Raw genomic sequence first — 16,994 nt, forward strand, 5'->3', positions numbered from 1 at the left:
CTGAATTGACATTGTAGGGAACAGATAGAGCATTTAATAGAAGTGTAAGGAAATTAAAAAGAAAAAGATGCCTGCCTCACCTCAAAGGCAACAATAAATTTTAGTTGGACTCTGCCTCAATTGCAAATGGCAAGACTAAAAATCCCTTACTGAGGCTATGTATGCTTTCAGTGCTAAGACCTGCTGAACAGAGATCCAGAGACAAAACATTGCAAAATTGTACTCTATACTGAGTACTGGAGGGGCCTACTAACCACCAAGAAGCACATGCAAAAGTAGACGCGATCCTGCAGAAAAAAATCTGCAGTATGTATTTAAAGACAGAGGGCTTTTATTCCAATTGCATGCATGATATTATGAATCAACAACAGATCAGTAGCTTGATGGACAACTCACACACTCGTATTAATTAAGAGAGGAATTCTTGGGCCCATAATTCAGGAAAAGTCTCATAACTTCCTCTTAGAAAATTGTAAGTAAATAGTTACACTCATTGAATTGTCAGAGTAAATGAGAGTTTGAGTAATGATGTGAAACTCCAGAATATGTCACGGTACGGTAAGTTGGATCAACTCTCTGAAACTACCCAAGGGTGCAAACTCTTCTGCTACAGTCAGTACTTCCACACCAAGTGCAGACATTGTATTTACAGGGTTGTGACGGCACTGGCCATGTGTTCCTGGACATTATCACTGAGCTATGCCCCCAGTCCTAAAACTCTTTTTCATATATTTTGGGAGGCATGGTTGGGAATATTTAAGATGTTTATCCAAATAGCAGAAATATGGATGCCACACTTGGTTCCTCCACAGAAATGCTTCATATGTTTAATGTCACCACATGTAACATACAAAATATAGAGCACAAAAATCAAGAAATAACTTCTGAAACCAAAGAAAAGATCATTTCTGGAACACAAGCATGAGACTTGCAAGAAGAAATGGAATTCATTAGGTGGTATGTTGTTTAGGGATGGCTACAAGGGTGATAAATATGTATTGCATTGCTATAAAAATGACAGTTTTTCAGGGCAAAATTGATCCACTACTGGCAATCAAATACTGACTGTATCAAACCAATTCCCATCTCTGCAGTCACCATGCCTCCCTCTGTATTCTGTCTTCTCCACTTCTGTCTTAAGAAGAGACATGGGATGACCTTGAGATCCCACTCAGATGATCCACCAAGTGCTCCTCCTCTGCCAACCCCCTTCTCCCAAACAAACAGCATTCACCATTTATGCCACACGTTGGTAACAAGTTTTCAGGACAGGATGTTGACAAGGTTTGAAGACCACCATCCAGTCCACCTCAGAGATGCAAGTCTTTGGTACATGGAGAATTCCCCGCTCAAGCCACCCAGGAGTGGGTGCTCAGATTGTGGCATCAGGTCCAGATATAGCAACTGCATTTGCACTATCACCTGGGGAAGGGGAGGAGATCAGTGCAGGGAAGAGGCCACTTCATGGGGAACTGAATGAATGAAGTTCTGCTTTCTGTGTTACTGTATTTCCTACCTCTCACATCTTTGGAAAGAAGGGATTTTCTCCTTATTGTCAGAGCACAGTCAGACCATAGTATTGTCCATCTTCATTGATGGAGCTCAAGCATGTCACAGTCATCTCAAAACAGTGATCTGATCCATCATGCCAATTTTATAGATGAACACATTGAAAATGGTTGATGCTCTTTTTGCCCCAGAAGTATATGATTGCTAGTAACAGATCTCAGGATATGAATGTCCAACACTTTGCTTGCTTTACGTCTGATAGCCAGATGAAATTCTAATGGCCCCAGCTGTATGATCATTGGTAACAATTCTCTTAATATGACCGAGCAGTGCTTAAAGACTACCCTTATCCTGCCACCTTTCACTAACTTGCTGTCTTCTGGGATTTCAGCACAAGGAAATTTCTAAGACTAGAATCCTTGCTTCAGAGGCAGTCTCTATGGAACTAGAGCAACAAAATTATGTTTGGGGTGAGAAATCATGTGTCAAACATCACAGAGCTATACTAAAAGCAGTGACGGGTTTCAAGACAAACTAAAATTTACCTGGCCATTCTGGTATTTCATAAATTTAGAAGAGTATAATGACACATGAGTCAGGAATTATGGCTCATCACAAATGTTGTCACAGTTAATTATTCTAGAAACCCAGTTTGAAAAAGGGCAAATGAAATAGAACAGCTATCCAACTGATGAGTTTCTTCAAGGCTTCCTTCATGTCCTTGTTCCTCAAACCATAGATAAATGGGTTCATCAATTGAGGGGCCACTGTGTACATCACTGAAGCCACTGCAGTCTTCCTGGGGGAGTCAGAAACTGCAGAGCTAATGTATACCCCAAAAGCTGTCCCATAGAACAAGGAGACAACAGACAGGTGAGACCCACAGGTGGAAAAGGCTTTATGCTTCCCTCCTGATGAGGGCATTCTCAAGACAGAGGACACAATGTGAACGTAAGAGAAAATGATTCCAGAGCAGGGAACACCACCAAATATGCAAGCCACTATATATATCAGGATGTTATCAATGAAGTTATCAGAACAAGACAGCTTGATAATCTGAGCAAGTTCACAGAAGAAGTGGGGGATCTCCAGGTTTGTGCAGAAAGACAGTCGCAGCACCATCAGACTGTGCAGCAGGCCATCCACGAGGCTAATCAACAAGGAAAACGAGGTCAGCAGTCCACACAGGCAGGGGTTCATGATGACTGTGTACCTGAGTGGATGGCAGATGGCGACATAGCGGTCATAGGCCATTACTGCAAGCAGACAATTTTCCAAGCCACCAAAAATCAAGACAAAGCAGACCTGGGTGAGGCAGCCTGTGTAGGTGATGCTCTGACTCTGTGTTAGGATGTTCACCAGCATCTTTGGGATCGTGCTTGAACTTAAACAGATATCAGTGAAGGAAAGATTGGCAAGAAAGAAGTACATAGGTGTGTGGAGGTGGGAATCAGAGCTGAGAGCCAGGATGATGAGCAGGTTCCCCAGGATGGTGACCAGGTACATGGACAGGAACAGGTTGAAAATGAGGGGCTGCAGTGCTGGGTCCTCTGTCAGTCCCAGGAGGAGGAATTCTGAAACATTTGTATGAATTCCAGTTTCCATGTTGGTGATGAATCTGAAGGAAAAGAATGAGTGAAAAGATAAAGAAATATATGGACCATCAGTAGCAGTGTATCGTGGAAATGTGTAAATTCCTCCTTTAACACCTTGATATTGTTGCTTCTGCAGGATGCAATTTTCATAAGACAACTGTACTCACTTCCAGAGAATTAATCGGAGGCGGGGGGTCTTATGCTCCCTTTTTGGCTACAATAGGAGTGAGGTTGCGCATTCGATCTGTGTACTGAAGACAGACAAGGTGTCCTCCAGAAGCAGAGACACACTCAGTGAGTGACTGGGATCTTGATCTGAAGGATTGTCTCTGGGAGAAGGCTCTGAAGCTGCTTCCTGACAGGGGCAGGGCTGTTGAGAGACATCACATGTAAGCTCCTATTCTCTCTCTATCCCTGTGGGCTCTAAATGAAAGGTCCTCATTAAACTAACTATTTTACTATCTTTCTAATCCCTGGAGTGCAGGTCCTAAAAGACCAAGACTTTGGAGGTGAGGAGTTCAGGACAGCCAATTTCCTGACCCCAAGGCCAGGTGTTCCCTTGTTTCTGTTCATCTCCATTTGTAGACCTTGCACATGTAACACACACCACAATTATGATAAAGCCCAGTGTTCCTTTAAGTTACAAACTAAGGCACATCTATTAAATTATCTATTAAACTTTATCTCAAAGTCTGTTTCCTATTTTAATTGTGAGAATGTCTCGTGTATGTGTGTGTAAATATTGTCATTTTAAATGTTATTTAGATCTTACAAATTGCAGACGACACTCAGGCATGTCTTTTCTCAACTCTAATTGTATTAATTAAACCTTAATTTCTGCTTTTCATATTTAGCACAGATGATTATAATCTGCTTTCAATGATCATGTCTAATGACCAAAAATACAGATAGGACCATGACTCTTTGTTCAGAATTCGTAAATATGTTCTTCAATACTGTCACAATAGTTTTAATAGTTTTCTTCCCTAAAGGAGACTGTGATGAATTTATCGTTCTTCATGCTTAAAGAAGAGATATGTTAATTATTTACAAAATCATCAAAAGAAAAAACTATGCAAATGTGTCCATGAACTCAGCACATCTGTTTCGATTTTTGACATCATTCAAGGAGTTAAAGTGGTGTTCATGTTAGTGTTTGCCTTAAAGATTTTTAAACTTAAGGGCTTCAGTTTGTTCATGTATTATCAGCACATTTTACATCATGTTAACTTTTTACACATAAATCTATAATTCCAAATAGATTGGATGCTTCTTGACAAGATGGCATGTATATGCACGTGTGTGTGTGTGTATGTGTGTATATATACATGTGGGTATATATACACACCCAGGGGCACTCAGTCACTGAGTCACATTCCCCTCTTATTTTGAGACAGGGTCTCACTAAGTTGTTTAGGGCATCAGTAAATTTCTGAGGCTGGCCTTGAACTTGTGATGTTCCTACTTCAGCCTTCTGAGTTTCTGGGATTACAGGTTTATAGGTGTGTGCCACTGTGTCTGGTGCATTCTGATATCTTTCTTCACCATTTTGATCCCATCAATGTCTAACACACATGAGTCATAGTTAAAATTAACAAAGACATCATTGGGATTACAAAACGGTCATTTTTTCTGTGCACCACAGAAAGAGGACAGCAAATATAAAAAGAAAATAATGTTTTTCAGGTACCAGTAAAGAACATGACATAATTTGCCAAACAGGTAGAAGCCAACTGCTCCATGGATTTATCCCCGTAAGCAAGAAGTATTTTCTCTTTCTAGATATTGCAAACGTGGTGTTCTAGAGGACCAGTTGCTAAGGGCAGAGATAGAGATTTTTGCTCAAGAAGTATGGGTGAGTTCAAGAATCAAGCATTACCAGACCCATGACTGTGGGCCTATAACCTTATAATTGCAGAAAAATCTCCAAGGAAGAACAGAATCAAACTCAGTAATGACTTGTGGAAGGGTTTTTGATGTGATGTTCTTCATATCATCAAACATCCAAACTCATTAAACAGAATTCTGGAGTAGAGACCTGACTGATGATGGGTGAGGCAACTGTGACCCCACCAGATAAAAAATCTGTTTTCATTTGTATTGATTGATTGACACATTATAGTTATACATAATATTTGAGTTCATTTTGTTGTAATTATATGAGCACGGACTATAATTTGCGCCATTTCAGTCCTCAGTACTTTCTCTCCCCCGCCCCACCTTCTAATCTTTCTTCCCCTTCCTCTACTGTACTGGTTTTCCTTCTACTCATTTACAGTTTTACAAATTTGTGCTTCATAGATACACTTAAAGGTGAAATTTACTGTGGTATATTCATTTACTTACATAGCATAATTTCGTCAATTTAATTCTACAGTTCTTCCCTTTCCCTATCCCTCCTTCCTCTTCCTCAATCCCCTTCCTCTACTCCACTGATCTCTCTTCTGTTTTCATGGATTTCCTCCTCTTTCCCCCTTTCTTTGCTCTAGCAACAGAATATGAGAGAAAACATTCTTGCCTCTCTGAGTCTGACTTATTTCAGTCAGCATGATACTGTCCAGTTCCATCCATTTACCAGCAAGTGACATAATTTTATTTTTCTTTATGGCTAAGTAAGACTCCATTGTGTGTATGCATCATGTTTTCTTAATGCAGTCATTGATTGAGGGACACCTAGGCTGTTCTCATAAACTGGCTATTGGGAATTGAGATGCTATAAACATTGGTATGCATATATCACTGTAGTATGCTAATTTTAGTTCTTTTGGATAAGTACCATGGAGTGGGATAGCTGGGTCATGTGGTGATTCCTTTTCTAGTCTTTTGAGGAATCTCCATACTACATTTCAGAGTGGTTGTAGTAATTCTTAGTCCCCCCAACAACATATAAGTGAACCTTTCCCCCATTTCCTTTCCAACATTTGTTATTATTTGCATTTTGATAATTGCTATCCTAACTGGAGTGAGATGAAATCTTAGTACAGGTTGGATTTGCATCTTTTTGATTGCTAAGAGAGATGAATATTTTTTCATATATTTGTTGAACATTTGTATTTCTTCTTTTGAGAAATGTCTCTGCTCATGTCCATCAAAAGCACCACTGACATGGACACCCTTCCTATGTACTAGCTTCTGCTTCTCGTTCAGTAGGTGCCTTTAGAGGCACAACCATATTCGTAAGTTAAATCAAGAAATCTGACATCACAGTTCAACTCGAAATAAGATATGTATGAATATATCAACATTTAAATACAAGTGATAAAGCAGAGTGTACCATAATATTGCAACAGGAATCATTTCATTTATTTCTCTGTAAAATTTGAATTTGGCTTTGAACATTATAAACAGAATGTTTCTAATAGAGTCTCTGTTATCAAAATGCACTAAGCATTTAACAAATATCTCACTTCCCTTTTAGAATTTCACTATGAATTTTTCCAGATTTCATAGTATTGGTTCACGTGTGTGTTATCAACATTGTTACAGAAAATTCCAAACTAACAGAAAAAACAGTTAATTTGTGGTATAAAGCACCTTTGTGATTGTATGTAAAAAACCTGAGGGCATATTTGTTAACCCAGCAAACTAGATTTGATTGATTGATGTGTTGATATCTTTAAGACAGGAGATATTGTTGCAAGAACATATACAGTAATCTTATTGTTTGAAAAGAGGTTCCATCAACCCATAAACGAAAGACATCTTTACTGCTGAATTGGCATTACAGTGAATGGATGAACTGTTTCATAAAACTTGCTAAAATGAAAATGAATTTGAATACCTTTCTCTTATCAAAGCCAGAAATATATTTCAGATGGATTCAGTCTCAATTTCAAAAGGAAAGACTATAAATTATTTTTTCAATGTCAAGACTTATCGAGTATAGATGCAGAGGGAAAATACTGACAAATTAAATCAATGCTAAAACTAAGCACTTTTGGATATCCATGATACAGTAAAAAGCAGATGGCAAAGGAGGCACTCTCTTAAAGAACAAATATTTAATTCTAGTTAATAAATTTTCTTATTTATTCAATTTATTTATTATTAATTTATATTTATTTATTAAGATTTAATATTACAAACAAGAATTGCTATTCCAAATGCACAAAACCTTATAAATTAGGAAAAGAAAATTTAAGGCAATGGAAGTATCATAAACAATTATTTAACAAGATAGGAATCTAAATGGCTCATAATATGTGACAAGACTCTGTTTCATAATAAGAAGATAAATTAATTAATAATTTACACCCATTAGTTTGTCAAGGTAAAAAAGGTATTCTGCAAGTGAAGTGAAACACAAGAAATATCTAATTAGAAGTTAAATTCACTAATTCATTTAGAAATACTCTTTGTCAACCCCAAGAACTATATACAATAGCCAGTAAATGTACCCTATATGTCAAAATGTATTTTATTTCCTTTGGAAGACATGGAGGAGAATATTCACACAATAGAAGAAAAATAGATACCCAAATAATATCCACAACAAAAAATGTCCCTTATCTTCACGTTTCAATATGCAACTCAGACATAGAGCACCGAAAATAGATAAATAATTGCTAAATAAATAGATAACAGTGGATTTGATGTAAGCACAATGACCAGAAGAACATGACATGTGATTAACCCATTGATTAGCAAGGGTGGGCATTGGCACATGATTTCTATTCTCTAAACATACTGTCTCTGCTTGTGTTACACAGAGGATGAGCCTAAAGCAGAGTTTCTGGTTTTAGCAATTTTTTGATGGTGTATCCACAGAAAAGGCAAGGTCAAATAGAAACAAATTTACGTAGTGACATGTACACAATACCTGCAAGGGTGATAAAAATGCACTAGAGTGGAAGTCACAATTTTGAAGGTTAAATAGTGATCAAACACTGGAGATCAGTACTGACTGGATCAATAGTTTCCATCTCTGTGGATACCAAACCTCCCACTTTTCTCTGTGTCTTCTCCCCTTCTATCTTATAAAGAAATATCACTGAGCTCAGGGCCACTGACCCAGGTAAACCAGGATAAGTTTCTCTTCTGTAAATCCTCTTTCCCCCATTATCATATACGTCACATTCCCTCATTTATCACAATGAGCACAGCTAGTGGTACAGGATCTGGGTGTGCATAGAGGGCTCCCATTCAGTCCTCTACAGAGATGCAGTCTGGTAGATCCACAGAAAAAGGACCAAGGGGAGGACCACCAGTGTTCTACCTCTGGCATCATGTCCAAATATCACTCCTGTGTTTGCTTCTATCACCTGGGTCCCTGAGGGAGAACCAGCCCTGTGATGAGCTCCCCTCAGGGAGGACTGAGGGAAGCCCTGCTCTCTGTCCCTGTAGAATCTCTGCTCAGAGGTCCTTGGTGTGAAAGGTAACTCTCTGACATTTCAGTTTATTGACACTGGACTTCTTGTTCTTGTTAGGACTGAAGTCATCTTCCTTGTGAGTTTCAAATATCTTGTAATCATTTCAAAACATGGATATGAAATAAAACAATTTTAATTATAGAAATTGAAATTAAATATGGTAGATGCTGTTACTACCTGAGAAAGATATTTGCTGCCAGTATTTTTTCTCAGTAATTGCTTTGTGTAATTATTTTACCTCACATTAGGACTAAGTCTAAGGAGAAATTTCACTTGAACCACTAATTAAGTGACCCGGTGTAAACTATTACCTAGGTATGGCCACCATTGGGTTTATAGTCCTTGGCCTGTTCACTATGTCTAACTTGCCTCTTCTGAGGAAGCACCAGATGTTTTTTTTTCTACAACTCTGAACTCCGATGTAGGCTCTTCTTCCAAGTAACCTGAAGAAATAAATTGTATTAAAAGAACTGAAATCATGCATCTAACATTACAGAATTAGACATAAAGCAAAGAGGTTATCAACCAAGTCACAAAATACTCAGTCATGTTATCTCATTATTTTAGTGGTGGACCTCTAAAAGAATGTAAGTGACAGGAAAATCAGAATTCTGGAACACAAGTAATCCTGTTGCTTTTTGATTTACCCAAGAAACCCAACTACAATGCAAATGACTCATTAAAGATGATCTATTATCCTGCCAGTGAGCTACCTCAAGGTCCACCTCATGTCCCTGTTCCTCAGGCTGTAGACAAAAGTGTTCAGCCCTTGAGGGACCACAGTGTACATCACTGAAGCCACTGCAGTCTTTCTGGGAGAGTCAGTAAATACAGAGGTAATGTACACCCCAAAAGCTGTCCCATAGAACAAGAACACAACAGACAGGTTAGACCCACAGGAGGAAAAGTCTTTATGCTTTCCTCCTGATGAGGGTATTCTCAAGACAGAGGACACAATGTGAACGTAAGAGAAAATGATTCCAGAGCAGGGAACACCACCAAATATGCAAGCCACTATATATATAAGGATGTTATCAATGAAGTTATCAGAAAAAGACAGCTTGATAATCTGAGCAAGTTCACAGAAAAAGTGGGGGATCTCCAGGTCTGTGCAGAAGGACAGCCACAGCACCATCAGACTGTGAAGCAGGGCATCCACAATGCTAATCAATAAGGAAAACAAGGTCAGCAGTCCAAACAGGCAGGGGTTCATGATGGCTGTGTACCTGAGAGGATGGCAGATGGCCACATAGTGGTCATAGGCCATCACTGTAAGCAGACAATTTTCTAAGACAGTGAAAACCAAGAAAAAACAGAGCTGGGAGATGCAGTCTTTACAAATGATGCTCTGACTCTGTGATAGGATGTTCACCAGCATCTTTGGAATCATGCTTGTGCTTAAACAGACGTCATTAAAGGAAAGATTAGACAGAAAGAAGTACATGGGAGTGTGGAGGTGGGAGTCAGAGCTGAAAGCCAGAATGATGAGCAGGTTCCCCAGGATGGTGACCAAGTACATGGACAGGAAAAGGCTGAAGACTAGGGACTCTAGTGCTGGGTCATCTGTCAGTCCCAGGAGAACGAATTCTGAAACAGCTGTGTGGTTTCTAGTTTCTAAGTTGTTGTCAAATCTTATGAAATTGATGGGGTGAAAGGTAAAAAATAATGGACCAGCAAGAGCAGTATCACCTGAGAACGTGTTAGGACCATGCTGGTAGACCTCCAGAACTATTTCTTTGTAAATTTCTATTAAGCAATCCAGTTTGAGGTAATTGGTTATGATAGTCCTAGCAACTAATATACTCACCAAACCTTGCTCAACACCAGCACAGAAATACAAATATATTTCAGAATATTTTAATGTCATTATGTTTAAAAAGCAGGACATTTCTGGTGTGGGGCAACAGTGAAATCTCCTTGAGGAGAGTATGAGACTGGAAGACTGAAGCCTGAGGGTTATTGTCGGGGTTGCGTATGGGCCCCTGGCCCTAGGTGGGGCCTGGCCAAGATGGCGCCTGGCAAGCTGCCAGTGTGGTTGGAAACTGCTATTCTGTGCGCAAACAACTAACGTCACTTTGAGGAAGTCTCAGTAATTGGTCAGGGCCTCTGCATGATTCTTGCGTTATTCTTAAGTGCTCCAAGTTATACCCATATACGTCTATGTTCTCCCCACATATCATGAATATTCTGATTAGTTGATATAACCTATATAAGTGACAGTAACTTCCCTAAGAGGAAGAAGAAGAATCTGCTGTTAATAAAGAAGCTTGCCACGCATCACGTCTCCGGGTCGTTCTTGCTGGCGAGAACGACAGGTGGCGCCGAAACCCAGGAATCTTACGTGCCGCGGAGAGGTGAGTGAGGTGAGTAACGATCTGTGAAAGTGTGTACCTAGATCTGTCAGTGGACAGGGAAGTTTCCTAGAGACGAGAATATTGTGATTGTGGTAAAGTTCCTAGGAACGAGAAGTTAAAGTTTCCTCAGAATGGGGAACGAGGTTGCTAGATGTAGAATGGAAGGTCCCTTGAAAGAAATTCTTAAAGCTAACGGCACTCCCTTAAAGACAAAAACTGCTCGGGCATTTTTAAAGCAGGTAGAGGAGATTTCACCTTGGTTTCTGGAGGAGGGATTGCTAAATATCCCACAGTGGGAACACCTGGGGGAAGATTTAAAGCGTTGTCCGGTCACACTCCCGGGGACATTAGCGGTTTGGTCCTTGGTCAGAACTTGTTTATGTTCCCCTCGGGAGGCTTTACAAAAGGCAGTTACACAGGGAGAGGAAGTATTGGAAAAGGTAAAAGAAGAGTCACAAAAGGGCTCTGTTAGCGCTCAGTCAGATTCTGATGAGAGCGAAGAGGGACTCTCAGAGATGGAGTTAAATAAAATTAGTGAAGAAACAAAGTGTTCTCAAGCTGGTTCAATTAGTCAACAGGCATTAAGGGAATTGGAGGGCATAGGGCAACAGCTAGAAGACAAAGAAAAGGCGTTACAAGAGGCTTTAAAGGAATTGAGCTTACAAAAATATGCAGTGGCGCAGTGGAAAAAGAAGGAGGAAGTGCTAACGAAACCACAGACAGGACACAAAGAGGAAGTAAAGCCTGTGGCGCACTTTAAAATAAATGAGGAAGTAACTCAGAAAGTGACTTGTGCTCCTTCAGCGCCACCTTATGGATGGCCTCCGCCCTTTAACTCAAGTCATAGTAAGGAATGTTCTTGTTCAGAGTGTAAAACAAAAAAAATGGAAAGAAATCTATGGGATTGAAAGAGGGTTTTACCCTGTTATGGAAGATCAAAATCAACAAAGGTTTCACCAGCCTTTAGACTTTAAATTGGTAAAACAGCTTAAAGAAGCAGTTAGTACTTATTGACCACAAGCAGCATTTACAGTATCTATTGTAGAGTCTATGTCTACCCTCTTTCTTACTCCTGATGATTGGAGCAATTTGGCAACAGCAGTTTTGAGTGGAGGACAATATATAGAATGGAAAGTTCAAAACCAAGACTTTTGCCAGGAGACAGCACGCAGAAATGCCGCTGCCGGTAATCCACAATGGAATCTAGAGATGCTGACGGGTACTGGGCCGTACAGTGGTAATCAACAACAAGCTCATTTCCCTGGTGCAATTTACCAACAAATAGCCACAGCCGCTACTAGAGCCTGGAAAACTTTGCGACTAACTTATTTTCTAGGATTCTTTGTTTGTTTTGTTTTTCTTTAATGCTGTATTTTTGAGCTCATAATTTTGATCCTGCATACCTAGGTTAATGATTTTTTTTCTTTTTGATCAGTTCTATTTTTTATTCAACTGAAGTTTTTGAACATCTGTTTCATTGCAATGAACATTTACCTATAAAGTTACAAGGCCTTTGATTTTGTGTTATGTGTTATGTTGTGCTGTCTAATGTCATGTTTTGTCAAAACTGAGCGCTCTTAAAATTAAAATTTAAAAATGGATCCAAATACTTTTATTCACGTGATTTAAAAAGGTTCAATTTAAATTGGGTAAACTAATAAAAGTAAAATATCTTTGAAAATAACTTGCAAGTCTCCAGGTGGTCAAACTAATGAAATGTTAATGTTAAACAATGTCTAATATCAATTGCTTCTAGGACTTTTCTTCAGCAGGAAAGAGGCAACGGATCCTGTTCAGGACACTTGTCTGATATCTTGGTTTTTATAAAATAAATAAATTGGAGTTAACATGTATGGGATTACTCAAATGTGTTTGTAGAGACGTCTGGTTAGTTTACAAAGTTAAAATGCTAATTGTTAAATAACATCAAGTACTTTTAACTTCTTAAATTACATGGGGTATCATACTTAAACATTATTGGTGTTTTCATAGGTTGGTAAATAAAAAGGGTTTAAACTTGCTTTGTGTCATCACTAAACTAAAAACAAGGTTATTAGAAGTTATGTCCTAACAAGTGGAATTCTATATATAAAGGGTCCCAAAAGTTTCACCTGTGTTTCAATTAAGAGTACTATAAACAAAAAAAATATTTAATCTTATTAAAATAGAGTGATTTATCTAAATTCAAAAATTTCATAAGAGTTGTTTCAGAATGTAAACAAAAAGGGGTCAACAGATAGAAAAGACAAAATAAAAAGTTCTGGGTTTAAAATGTATTTAATAAAAAGGAAAAGGAAATGTTTCTGGGTAAGAAAGTCTGTGTGTAAGTAAAGGGCAAGTTTCAACAAGTCTGTATATAACTAAGTTGGTTGTATGTATGTAAAACAGCTAAAGCTATTTAAGGTTTTTCCTAAGGTAAAATACTAATGTTCTAATATAAGCCAAAGTTTAATCTATATGGTAAAATGACATGGTAAAATGGCAAGGATTTCTTAGAAACACTAATTTACTCTTAACTTTGTGTCTCTTAAGTTTTATTCTTTAGAACAATTAGTCTTAAAAATTGGGGTGTATACAATTATGGTTAAACAACTGTTAAAGTATTGTACTGTGTTACAGAGTCTAAATTTTTCTTTAAAAACTAATTTTGGTAAGAAAAAAAGTGTCAAGGTAATTGTGAAATGGTTTCTAGTTGTATATTAAATGTGTTCATATTTTCCAGGTATACAAGTTTTTAAAGCAGGAAATTTATCAAGCTGCTATTCTCCAGATTAAACTTGTCTGTAATGGTAATCTTAAACTTATAAAGAGTAAATTTTAATTGGGAATTTATTTCTATCATTTAATGTTCTATTATGGGACATATTATCAGTAAGCTATATGTAAAATGGGTTACTTATTTCACTGAGATAAAAATTTAAATGTAAATATATATCTAAGAGTTAGTGACAGCCTGATTTGTTTAAAGGTTCATATTGTAAAAGGTGAAAACATTTTGCTACACAAAAGAAAAGTCAAAAGCTCTCTCAGCCTTTCTTTGATTGATTCCTGTTTTGGATATAATGTTAGACTGTGTTAACTAATGTTCATATGGACTCAGAAATCAATATATATAAACTTCTTAATTGACATTTAAGAAAGAGTATAATGCATTATAGCAAAAATGGGACAACAATGACTGAGATTGGGGTCCCTGACTTCATGACTGTAGCATGCCTGGTGCCTGGAAGTGTTCCTGTGTAGGAGCACAAGATGCCTAACTGCTGTGGCAGTAACCTCCCTGGGGAGGCTCTGTACAGGAGTCCTATCAGCTCTTACATTGATATCAGGCACACAGCTCTTGGGCAGAAAGAAATTGTTTTGCTAGGTAACCAGTGTTTCATCAGTTCCCTTCTCTAGTTCCTGCCCACCTTACAGTAACTTTGGACAGTGGACTTCTTTGAGAGCTACACAGAGTTCCTAACATTGTACTTTGCAGTTGTGGGAAAAAGTTGCATAGATGGTCTAGTCTCTATAACTCTCCTAAAAACAAAGAATAATGCTTACATAGTCTCTAAAATAATAAGACATGTATAAAGATTGCTAACATAACTCTTTAGGTCTGCATTTCCATCAGAGAATAGAGCTCCATCTGATCTCAGCTTATCTTCAAAATCTGTGTTTATAAACCTTTATTTTCTAATACTCCTTTGACCCTCACTGAACTTGAAAATTTGGTCATGCTGGTCATGGCAAAAGGGGCAAAAATTAGTTGTAGGATTAGAACACTTAAGATCTATAAAGAGTCACGTGTTACCTGAGATAAGGCTCTGCCTCCCACCTTACTGCATGTTAGAGTGACTCCAAAATAAGTCAGACTTCAGCTTATTTAAAGTTATAATCAATAGATTGTTTTTTTTGTTGTAAAATTACTATGATCTCAAATAGGAAATATAATGTGGTTCTCAGTCAAAATTCAAGATAGGTATTATAGAAGCAGAATATATTTTTACTCTTACTAATTTCATTTTGCAAAACTGTTACCTGTTAATGTTTTACAAAAGTAGCTGCTTCAAAAACACGCAACCTAGGTAACTTATGATAATAAGCCATCACCTATAGAACAGATAGTGGTAACTTCCAGAACTAATGCAGACTCCAGTTAGATAAAAGGGTAAAATACTGTAAAGTTATAAACATTAAAGTTAAAGCCCAGTACTCTCACTTTATGACTGGTGAAACTGGCTTGCTGGATGATTAAGATCAAACTTAGAGATTGGAATTAAATACAGAAGGCAAGATAGGCCAGTATTTGGATCTTTTGCCCTCAGTCAGCCTGAACCCAGGGAATAAGAGGACTTCTCTAAGGAGTGCTGCAACTCTGGGTCACACAACCTCCTGATCAAGGAGATTGTTGAGACTAGAGGATGAAGAATCGCTCAGTGCATCTACTGCAGAGGAGGGTCATGAAAAAAGGGAGACATCCCTTAATGCTTCCTAAGGAAGTCACCTCATCAAGAAGACCCTGCCTAACGAATGGTACTGGAGGAGCTAAGAAACTGCTCTTCAGTTCTCTACAAGTGGCCCCTGTGGGAACTCAGCTGACTCTTTAACAAGACAGGAACCAGGTCAATTTGACCAGCTTGATCCTAGACACCCAGCAAAACAGTGAAAACCAAAATATAGCCATTCTTGGGCATTTAAGAAAAATAATAATTAGATGTAACTTAAGATGTACACTTATGTTAGTCCACTAGAATAAAGACTGGAAGCTACAAATGAAAGAAAGATTCTTCAGCAAATGTGCCTGATAACTATCAAGAGAAACTGCCAGAGTCAAAAGTTTTTAGTCAGTTTAAGGCCTGCAGAAGTTATACCAATAAAGGGATATTTTACACAATCAGATGACTTACGTAGCTTAACTATATTTTTTGGGATATCTATGACATTAAGAGTTAAATGTTGTGTTTACATTCCTGATAACCTGGACAATGTTAAAGTTCCCAAATAAAGGCCTTGTCCTTTCCAGCCTTTGCTAGGTCTAGTTATGGGAACAATTTCTCAGTTCTTCCACCTCCTGGTGAAAGATTGACTTCTGTCATTTCATGATACTCAGTGGCATGTTCCAGATGCTGCAACATTTACTTTGTACTAATTTCATTTCAGTACTCATGTCTTTTTGTTCTTCTATCATAGAAGCACCCACCCCCAGATGACTTTACAACCTACTCCTCCCCAACCAGACTTCTACCTCGGACCCCTCGATTGACCCGATTTAAAAAAAAAAAAAAAAAAAATGGAACTCCAAACTGCTTGCCCCTCACTGCCCCCTTTCAGCTTCGAAGCAGCCAGAACGACCGACGCCCCCTTTTCCTTAAAGCAGTTGGGAGTTCCTATAGCTAAAGCGGGGAATGAAGCCAGAATTAAGGACAGGTAGTTAGTGTAGAAATAGGGAATCGGGTCAATTCGAGGAAATGAAGCCATGAAGCCATCTGCCTTGTAGGGTGCGCTCACTTCTCGGGACTTTTGAAATATCAGCCATGGCCCCTTTCTCCCTGCCGGGAGAAGTCTGTATTATTCCCTTCAAACAATCCAAACTATGGTCCTTACTCAACAGTACCAAATGATTAAGCAAACTGATAACCGAGGCAGGATAGACAAATGGGTATAAGATTCTATCCATGATAAACAAAAAGGGGGAATAGAGGAGACCTTCAGGTCCCCTAAAGATAAACTTTCTCTTTGTCTCTTTGTTTGGGATTTTTTAACTCTGGGTAATAAGGGTAACCCGGTGCTTTACTGGAGCTGCGGCTCAGTTTGTGTGTTTCCACGGAATAAACTAACTTACAACCTCTTTTTAGTCTCTTAGGAGGAACAGTTCAACTATGTAACAAAACAACTGCTTCTCTCAATTGTACTTCAGATTTGTGCTATCTCTCAATGTTAAAATGCTTCTAGGTTCCTGCTGGCAGACTTAATGTGTGTTCCTACCTTCCTACCAGTCCCAGTCTATGTTACAGATGATGAATTGCCAGTATTGCTGTCTAGAAACAAGAGAGATTTTGGAATCACCGCAGCAATTGTTGCCGCCGTAGTTGCATCAGCAGCTGCAGCCACTGCAGCAGCTGTTGCTTTATCGACATCTGTTCAAACGGCTCAAGCGGTTAACAGCGTCGTTGAACAAACGG

The 16,994-nt window shown here is 38.5% G+C and overlaps 1 protein-coding gene across 1 annotated transcript; it reads right to left on the reverse strand.

The window, feature by feature from the left end:
- Positions 1-1,372: 1,372 nt before the first annotated feature.
- Positions 1,373-3,114, reverse strand: LOC124967933 (olfactory receptor 7G2-like). Its single transcript, XM_047530364.1, has 2 exons — positions 2,204-3,114; positions 1,373-1,457 (listed from the first exon to the last, which is right to left on the reverse strand). The coding sequence occupies exons 1-2, from the start codon at positions 3,112-3,114 to the stop codon at positions 1,373-1,375; spliced, it is 996 nt and encodes a 331-aa protein (XP_047386320.1).
- Positions 3,115-16,994: the final 13,880 nt, after the last annotated feature.

This window comes from Sciurus carolinensis, chromosome 17 (genome assembly GCF_902686445.1).
Source record: "Sciurus carolinensis chromosome 17, mSciCar1.2, whole genome shotgun sequence".
Lineage (NCBI taxonomy): Eukaryota > Metazoa > Chordata > Mammalia > Rodentia > Sciuridae > Sciurus > Sciurus carolinensis.